An 8,753-nucleotide genomic window follows, 5' to 3' on the forward strand; every position below is an offset into this window, starting at 1 on the left:
GTGGAACAGGACCTTAGGTTTATCAGTCCCTAAATGCAGCTTTAAAGCGTTCCACCCAAACCCTGAGCCTCTCTGTGTTCATAGCAGGAGTGTAACATCTAAAAATATCCTGCTCTGATGGTCAACACCTCAGGAGGAGAGCATCAGTGTCTCCTGTTGGCTGTACAGAGATGAGGATGAGAAATGTAGGGCTTATTTCCATCTGTTTGCATGTTATCCTCCTTCATGTGCTTTCAGTTACATATTGATTTGAGATATATAAAAGAAATATGCTTTGGTTTTTTGTGTTTGCACAACTTTCAGTATCTGGATTTCTTTGTTTACTCCATGATTCAGTAGAAAACACATGCAAGCCCTCAAACACGATGCCGTAGATCTTACTGTACTTAGGGAGTAGAAATAGGAAAATAACTCAGGCTAGTTTACCTTATTAGGTAATGCATATGTAGATTGATGAAAGCGAAAAAAAATGTGTGTTAAAAAAAGTGTGTTAAAAATGTATCCAGATCATGTTAAAACTGAACAGAAGTTAAAGCACACGCTAAGCTGGTGGCTTTTTGCCCAGACGAACTGAGGGAACTCTGCAGTTCTGCTAAAGGTTTTAATGTGGAGCTGAGACAAAACATTGACAATGTTGTTGTCAGCCATCAACGTTTCTTTCAGTGCTTTACAAAACCTTGCCTGTAAAGAATGTAACCTGAGCAGTGAGCGAGGCGTTGGCCATAGAGTGGCACCAAAGGGGGTTGAAACCACTTGGCATGATGCTGGACGACAGCTCTCATTCATTATCAGAGGGGCTGCTATTCACAATGGAGCAAACGATGAAATGCTGCCATTATGGTGGCAAGCAAAGGGCCCGGCTGCAGCTCGACACCCGATCTCCTCTTTGGCTCTGGCTTCCTTTTGTCCTGCTATTTCATATCTGACAGGGCCACCCTAATAAAAACCCTTCGCTGGAGGCTGAGGCAGAGATGGATCTGTGGTTTGGGAGCTTGAGGGCTCAGAAATGGGGAATAAACAAACCATCTTCACAGCACAGCAGCTTGATGCATACCAGGTTGGTTATGGATCCCATTTTCTGTATAATTTGAAGCATAACCATGATGTTTGTAGCCTTTATATTTGTAGCCTTGATGACAAAGCAGATTAAATTTGTTCTTAACCAGTGGTTTATTGAGAAAATGAATAAAGCCAGGGCAAGAGACTGCAACTCTTAGTGTTTGTTGATGTGATTTAGTAGAAAAGTGCTATTTACCCAACCTAAAAACAACACTGTCCATAGATGTCTGAAGTTACATTTGATGTGTTTTGCATACAGACATAAAAATTATTTCAAATGCAGCTTGGTTTAATGCATGGAAAAAAACTTAAGCTGATAAATATTTATTTATTTTAGATCATAAAGAATTTGCTCTTAACAGGACGCCACAGATTTCTTCCTATTGTTCCTCTCTCCAATGCATAAAATGTAATAATGATAAGTACATTTAAACTGGAGTCTACAATAACTGACACGCTGCATTTATGTCTGTGGAGAAATTTCTGTCTGCTGTTCTTTGCAAGATTGTTTGCAAGATTGGTTGCATTTTAAAAGTCATTTATGACTCAGCAATCAGGTACGAGCCCACGCTTTGAAATACACGGTTTGAAAATCTGCATTTTATGTTTTCATGTGCTTGTATATGGTTGAGGTTGAAAGTGTACCTAACCCTTGATTAAAGGAAGAAAATTCAACTTCCAATAAAATACATTGAAATTGTCAAAAGTAAGTCTAAATAAAAGTTATAAAAATGGAAAATTGACATGGATTTGTATACATGCAAAAAAAAAATTAAAATAATAATATACATATATATATATATATATATATATATATATATATATATATATATATATATATAAGGACTGAAATCAGGTGTTTTCTGATGTACAGGAAATATTGAGTCAGACTTCTGCACCTGTTTGTTCAGTGTTCATGAGCAAGGCACTTTCATTTGTCTGCGTTTTTAAGTTATTTTTCTTTTTAAAACAAAAATTAAGAAACACATTTTTTTTTTACTAAATTAGTTATTGGTTAAAAAAAAGACCCCTGCAATAGGAGGAATACATTTTCACAGCACTTAAATAAAATAGAGCAGGGATATGTGAAAGTAGGGATTTCTGTATTTCAAACGGTTGTCTCTTTGTATTTGCAGGATTGTACATATTTTACAAGGAAAGAAATTCTCAGGTGAGCATCACCAATCTTAAACATATCAAAAACATCAATCAGTTAAACTGCATGCTGAAGTAATCCAATGTTAGACCAACATATCCAGAATAAGGCAGCCTTTAGTTTGAGTACATTTATGCAGTGTGAAGAAAAGTGCAGATTAACAGCATTTCTACACAACTGAAATCATTTTTGTAAAATGAATAAAATATAATTCTTCATGCATGCGTAATTTATTTTTTATTGAATAAGTCAGACAGCTGTCAAACTTCTAGTTAAATGCCATGTCTTTCTCAAGTCACTCAAAAATAATGTCCTTCTTAAAAATGGGAAAGACAAAATAACAAATAATGCAAAAGAGGCAAATGTACATCGACTTTTATGAGTCCCAAAATAGTTCCCAAAAAAAGCTTTTTACCTAAACCTGCCCATATGAAGCGATCTGGGTTGACTAAAACTGGAAAACAAGTTTATAGGAGTTCTACTGCAGTAATGTAAACCTATAATAAAAATTACTTTTTTATATTTAATTCCAGATTGAAATGGAGGCTGCTGAGTTCTCTTCCTCCACTGTTTTATCCTGATTCCTTTCATTTCTTTTCTCAGCTGACCCGTCCCTCTGAGATCGACTTTCACTAAAATCAGATTCTTTTTAAGTTTTGTTTTTTATTTTCTTATTTTGTATTTGAATCTTTTTAGTGCTTAATGCTTGTAAAAGGAAAGTCTATTAATAGTAACCAATATTCATCAATGTTTTATAATCTAAAAGATGATTTGTAATTTAATACTGAAAGGGAATGTGTTGGACCTTCCTAGACTGTTCTATCGATATCGGGATTTGGCACCGCAGCTCGTTCCTCTTGACTACACCAACCAGCCAGATGTGAAGTTACCATACGAGCTGATTGGCAGCATGCCGGAGCTGAAGGTAGAGCCACTGATCCGATAAAAACCTTGCAGACCTGCTCTCCCCCTCTGTTCCTGATCCATAATTAATGACAGACTAATCGGCAGAATTCACCCAAGGGTTATATGTTATCTGACTCCTTTAAACTTGAAGAATACTGCTTTGGTCCCTGAGGACTAACTGGCTAAAATGGATCGATTATATGGCCCTTTACGTACAGGCGAGAAAGGTAAACATATTTACTGTTTACAAGAAGGCACCGAGGTAAGGTGTAAGCAGGACAAAATACTAAAGTCATTCAAACTGGGATTTTATTCAACATTTTCACCCATTAAAATGAGAAAACAGTCCTGGAGGCCTGATTCTACAGCATGTAACCAGGGGCGGGTCTAGCATCAGGGATGTCCCGGGCTAAAGCCCTGCTTTTGTAGCCCCCATCCTTACACGTAAAGGTATAGTGGAGGATGTTCTTTTTCCGGGTGGATAATCAAAATAAGTGGTCCTCCTAATTGTCAATCATTCTGGTGATATGTTTACGTAAGGCCGTCCTACATGCTCATCCCCATTTTAACTTACCAGTGGTGAGTCTAACATAGTGGAAAAATTGCAAATCTTCTTTTGGAAAGTAGCTTGTATGAGCGTTGCACGAGGAGAAACAGGCTTGTGCACGCTCTCGCACACGTTTAATAGGCGTTCCCTCTCAGGAGCGGGTACAGGGTTGTGCATGTGTATTTTTTATTTTTTTTTGAAAGTGGGTCTAAAACGGGTCTTCTCAAAAATTCATGAAAATCCTGCACTATACCTTTAGCCAGAGACATATGTACTAAAACAATGAACAGCGTTTAGGAAGAAAAAAGAACAAGGAAATGTTATTTTTTCAATGCTCATGGCATATAAAGGAAAGTTGTATTTCCTTTATATTCATTAATGTATATTAATATTGCTTTGCTATACCTTTTGAAATTTTTTTTTTAATGTATACATTGAATTGTTAGCATTTTTAACTAGGGATGATCAAAACATTCTTTTAAGATAATGAAATTGTCCTTTATTTAGCCATATTGAGGAAGATGGTTTTAGGGGATCCCCACAGACCAATTAATCAAATGGTTTAAGTATAATTTGTTTTAAAATCAGCTGAGGAAATTTTTATTTTTTGGTGTCTTTTCAGGACAACCCATTTCGGCAGAGGATCGCCGAGGTTTTCTCTGAGGATGGAGAGGGAAACATGACTCTGGATGACTTCTTGGACATGTTCTCAGTCCTCAGTGAGATGGCTCCTCGTGACCTAAAGGCCTATTATGCTTTTAAAATTTACGGTAAAGTTTCACAGGGAGAATGTAAATGGAAAGCAATGCAAGGATAGGAAATGGAAAGGAAGCTTTTGTTTGACATGCAATTATGTACAGTATTAAAAAATGTAGATTAAAATAAGAGTTTCATATTCTATAAACAAATGGAAAATTCATGTTTATATGTTAACTGATGCAGCTTTATCCATTTTAACATGCAGCATAACCTGTGCTGATGTCAATAAACCATGTAGTGATGCTAAGATAATGATATATAAATAAATCCTGCAGTCTATACTTGAAATATCTTCTTTCCTATGAATCTAATATGAATGTTGAAAGCTTTTATGTTTTTATACTTAGAGTGACTGAATAGCAGCAGATCACAGTAGATTCATCACAAACTGATCACATTAATCAAGTCTTTGTTTAAATGGTAGGATAATGTGACAGCAACTGATGTTTTTCACTATGTCCATATAGCAGTAGTCCAGGGCAGAGAGGGTTTACAGACCCTCATGTGTTCAGCCAATATGGAGTTGGCATCTGCCTGCCTGCTGCTTGCTTAGAATAGGAAGTATCTTTATGTGGTACTGTAGTGCATTTATTCCTGTTTTTTTTTTTTTTTAAATTAGCCAACCAAAATGCACACCTATGACACCTGCTTCTTTTATAACAAGGTTACTTTCACAAAATACTTCTTATGAATTCTCCTTTTTTTCCTGCTTACTTCTATTCTAGTTCTTGAACCACTAAGGGCTTAAGACAAACCCATATTTTGAACATTATGTCACATTTATTAGGTTAGCTGAAGTTAGAACCTTCTCCCTTGGTCCCAGTCTCTAGTTTACGCTTTACCATTAGGTTTTAAGGAACACTACTAACGAAGTAAAGCTTAGTTTACAACAGCTGCCAATGAAACAGGTACATGAACACATTATGACACCAGAGAAGAGGAGTGCAATTCAGCATGCACTCTCTTTTTAAAGGACTTACGACTAAGGTTATAATGATATTGTTTAAAAATGCCTACTATGGATGAATCTTTTAAATCAAGCGCTTTGATATATATAATAAAGTCTCTGGGCTGTGCCAGAAACCTGCACTATGAGTAACTATTGTGTCTTTTGACTTGATTGTTTGTGACTCTTCCATTTGTCTGATTACTTTTTTAGCGTACTTCACTTACCATCACCATATATTTGGATCCCAACAGCCCCAATTAGTGGAAGCTTACTGATCACATTTGACACATGCAATTCAAATGAAACAGTATCTGGTTTATATTGTCTGCTTGTTACAGATTTCAACAATGACGACTTCATCTGCAAGTCAGACCTAGAGAAGACGCTGAACAAGCTCACTCGCAACGAGCTGACAGAAGACGAGGTGAAGATGGTGTGTGAGAAGGTGATCGACGAGGCTGACCTGGACAACGATGGACGCCTGTCGCTTGAGGATTTCCAAAACATGATTAACAGAGCTCCAGATTTCCTCAGGTATTAGTGGCGTTAAAAGTATTCACACCCTTTGAATTATTTTTACATCTTGAGCGGATTCATCAAACAAATATTAATAATTAAGAACTGTGGAGTGGAAGGAATACTAATTATGATTTCCAAAATTTTTAATGAAATAATAAAAGGAACCTGAACAGTGCAGAGGGCATTTGTATGCATGTGATACTGATAATGAAATCCAGGGCAACCAGTTGCCTTTAGTGTGGCAATTAAATAATAAAAGCCAGGTCGTGTTAATTTAGTTTGCTATACATCCTGCCTGCTGTTCTGTGAGGGTTTCAATGCAATATGCACTGTGTTGAAGAAAACTGTGCTGCTAAATCTGTGCCTTCAAGCCATGCTCAGAAAATAAAAATGATCAAATAAAAGATAATCTGGCTGAAAACAGGAAGCAGACAAAAAAAGGGATATTAAACAGTAAAAAAAAAAACAGAAAATATTTTAAGAAACTATTTTGTTATTTTTTGCAAATTCTTAATTCAATTTTTCTGTTTCAAAACATTTCTTTGAGCAAATGCAAGGCCCCAATTTAGGGCTACAGACCAAAATCATTTAACGTTGTAAAAGACTTGACAGCAGAGTGGACGTTTACCTTCCAGCATGATGAGGATTTAATGTTTGTTCATAGATACACTGAATGTTTTTGGTACAAAATGATTTATTACTGCAAGCCTATTCAAAGTCCAGAACCAAACCCAGGTGTAGAGAAAGACTTGAATATGGATGTTTACAGATGTTCTCCACCCACGCTGACCCAGAGCTCTTTGGTAAAGGGCAGGAATTGTCTCGAGAAGAGCAAACCTGATAAGAGCATAAATCAACCAGCTCTCCTCTGTGCAAACTGCTGCCACACTTTATTTGTAGAAGGCATCCTTGAGCTTCCATTTCGTCCAATATAAAGTCATGCACTACGTTGCACTGGTTAATACAATCCCAATAAACTGCATTGATCTTTGTAGTTATTACTGTTCCAATAAAAAAACATAAATATTACATCTAAACATCTTTGCTTCACAGCACTTTCCACATACGGATCTGAGGAAACCAGCTGTGCCTCCTGATGGCTTGAATACAGATGGACTGGAAGCACTGCAGAACAAATGTGGACTTTCTCAGAAATGACTTATTGTTGTCATATAGTGAATATTTTTAACCCTAAATAAATGTCAACTCAGCCCAGCATCAGCAGGTGGACGCCCAGCTTATCAGCTGCCATGGGCTTCATTAATTATGACCATCAACAGCAGATTTGTTTTGTCGTTAAAGGGTTTGGTTACACTGAATATAAAAGAGCCGAATATTCCAGTGGCTCCCTGTGGGCTAGTGGGGGGTGAATGAATCAGCAAAGCTTCAGCACAAGGTCACCTATTGGTTGTCCATTCAGGTAACCAATGAAAATACATTTCTTAGACTTAGATAAACTTTATTGTCATTTTGTATACACCGAGTGTATATGTTGCTTACAGTTTTTAAAACAGTGAAATGAGCAGCTTAAAACAGTGTAATGATCATTACCATTAAAAAATGCACCTGTGATCATTTTGTAAAGAGTACAGGAGAAAAGGAAAACCAGTTTAAAAAATAATGGTGCAAAAGGGCTTTAATATAGAACCGTTCAGTGTAGTGCAAAATTAATATGGTGCAAAATGCTGTATAACATTAGGTTGTGTCCTATTTAAAAGGATTATAAAAGTTTTAGCAACGTCGGTGGTGCAAATAATGTTGCGGGTGTGATGCAGAGTCCAGTTTAGAGTTTAACAGTTCAACAGTCTGATGGCAGCAGGCAAAAAGCTGTTGCAGAACCTGCTGGTCCTGCAGCGGATGCTGGGAAGCCTCTTTCCAGAGTTCCTATGGGCTTTCTGTGAATGTCCTAAAAGCCAAATTGAAAACATAACCACTAAAAATTAGTGTTGCGCCGATGCCTTTTTTTGGCCCCGATACCGATACCCGATACCTGGCTGCGCAGTATCGGCCGATACCGATACCATAATAATGTAAAATAATTGCCATCATGGCTTTGTCAAGCTGCTGCCTACCTTTGTGAAGCAGGAAAAAATCTAATACAAGGTGAAGTTTTATTGCCTACCAGGAGTGGGTGACAATAGTTGAAGAAACTTATGGCTCTCAAAATGGTATCGGTGCCCTATTTGTTGGTACTCGCCGGTACCGATACCACCATTTTAGGGCAGTATCAGGGTCCCGTCCGATACTGGTATCGGTATTGGTGCAACACTACTGAAAATATGTTTGCTTAAAAAAAACAACATGGGATAAGGATCTAAAGGAATTGTTTAAAACCAAAAAGAATCAGTCCATCTATAAAATCAAAGTACAGACCAAATCTGCTCCTTGAGGCTCTGCACTCAACTTTAGCAGAGGGATGTTTGACAAAACTGGCTCGGTTAAAGTCACATTGTCGAACATACAATATTTAATATTAGTAAGTAAATGACAAATCTTGCTAATGTATTGTTTCTATATAAATAATATTTAGAAATGAATCACTTGGTATTAGATAGCTGCTCCCACATTTCTGCCTGATATTAGACAAAAGCAGTAGCCTTTCCCTGTCTGTCCTGATGCTTTCTTTTTTTCTCTCTATCCTCACAGCTGAAATAAATTTATTTTTTGTTAAGAAGTATTTGGAATAAAGCTCTCTAACCACAAATAAAAGTGATCTCATTTTTTTATGTTTGGCTTCATCATCTATTTAAATAAATGATTACCATCAAAAGAAGAGGAAATAACATGGAACAAGTCATCTTTGTATTTTTGTCAAGATCTGTTATAAATACCAATAGGGGAAACTGACAACACATTTT

The 8,753-nt window shown here is 36.8% G+C and overlaps 1 protein-coding gene across 3 annotated transcripts; it reads left to right on the top strand.

Annotated features, from left to right (window-relative positions):
* Positions 1-848: 848 nt before the first annotated feature.
* cib3 (calcium and integrin binding family member 3) lies at positions 849-7,805 on the top strand. Of its 3 annotated transcripts, none has more exons than XM_015376588.1 (6): positions 888-1,057; positions 2,196-2,230; positions 3,029-3,140; positions 4,291-4,387; positions 5,715-5,910; positions 6,949-7,805. In XM_015376588.1, the coding sequence occupies exons 1-6, from the start codon at positions 1,007-1,009 to the stop codon at positions 6,968-6,970; spliced, it is 513 nt and encodes a 170-aa protein (XP_015232074.1). In that variant the 5' UTR covers positions 888-1,006; the 3' UTR covers positions 6,971-7,805. The 3 variants fall into 3 exon arrangements, with proteins under 3 accessions (XP_015232073.1, XP_015232074.1, XP_015232072.1); XM_015376586.1 differs by having other exon boundaries at positions 891-1,057; positions 4,291-4,438; XM_015376587.1 differs by lacking the exon at positions 2,196-2,230 and having other exon boundaries at positions 849-1,057; positions 4,291-4,438.
* The last annotated feature ends 948 nt before the right edge of the window (positions 7,806-8,753 follow it).

This window comes from Cyprinodon variegatus, unplaced genomic scaffold (assembly GCF_000732505.1).
Source record: "Cyprinodon variegatus isolate N-32 unplaced genomic scaffold, C_variegatus-1.0 Scaffold137, whole genome shotgun sequence".
Classification (NCBI taxonomy): Eukaryota; Metazoa; Chordata; class Actinopteri; order Cyprinodontiformes; family Cyprinodontidae; genus Cyprinodon; species Cyprinodon variegatus.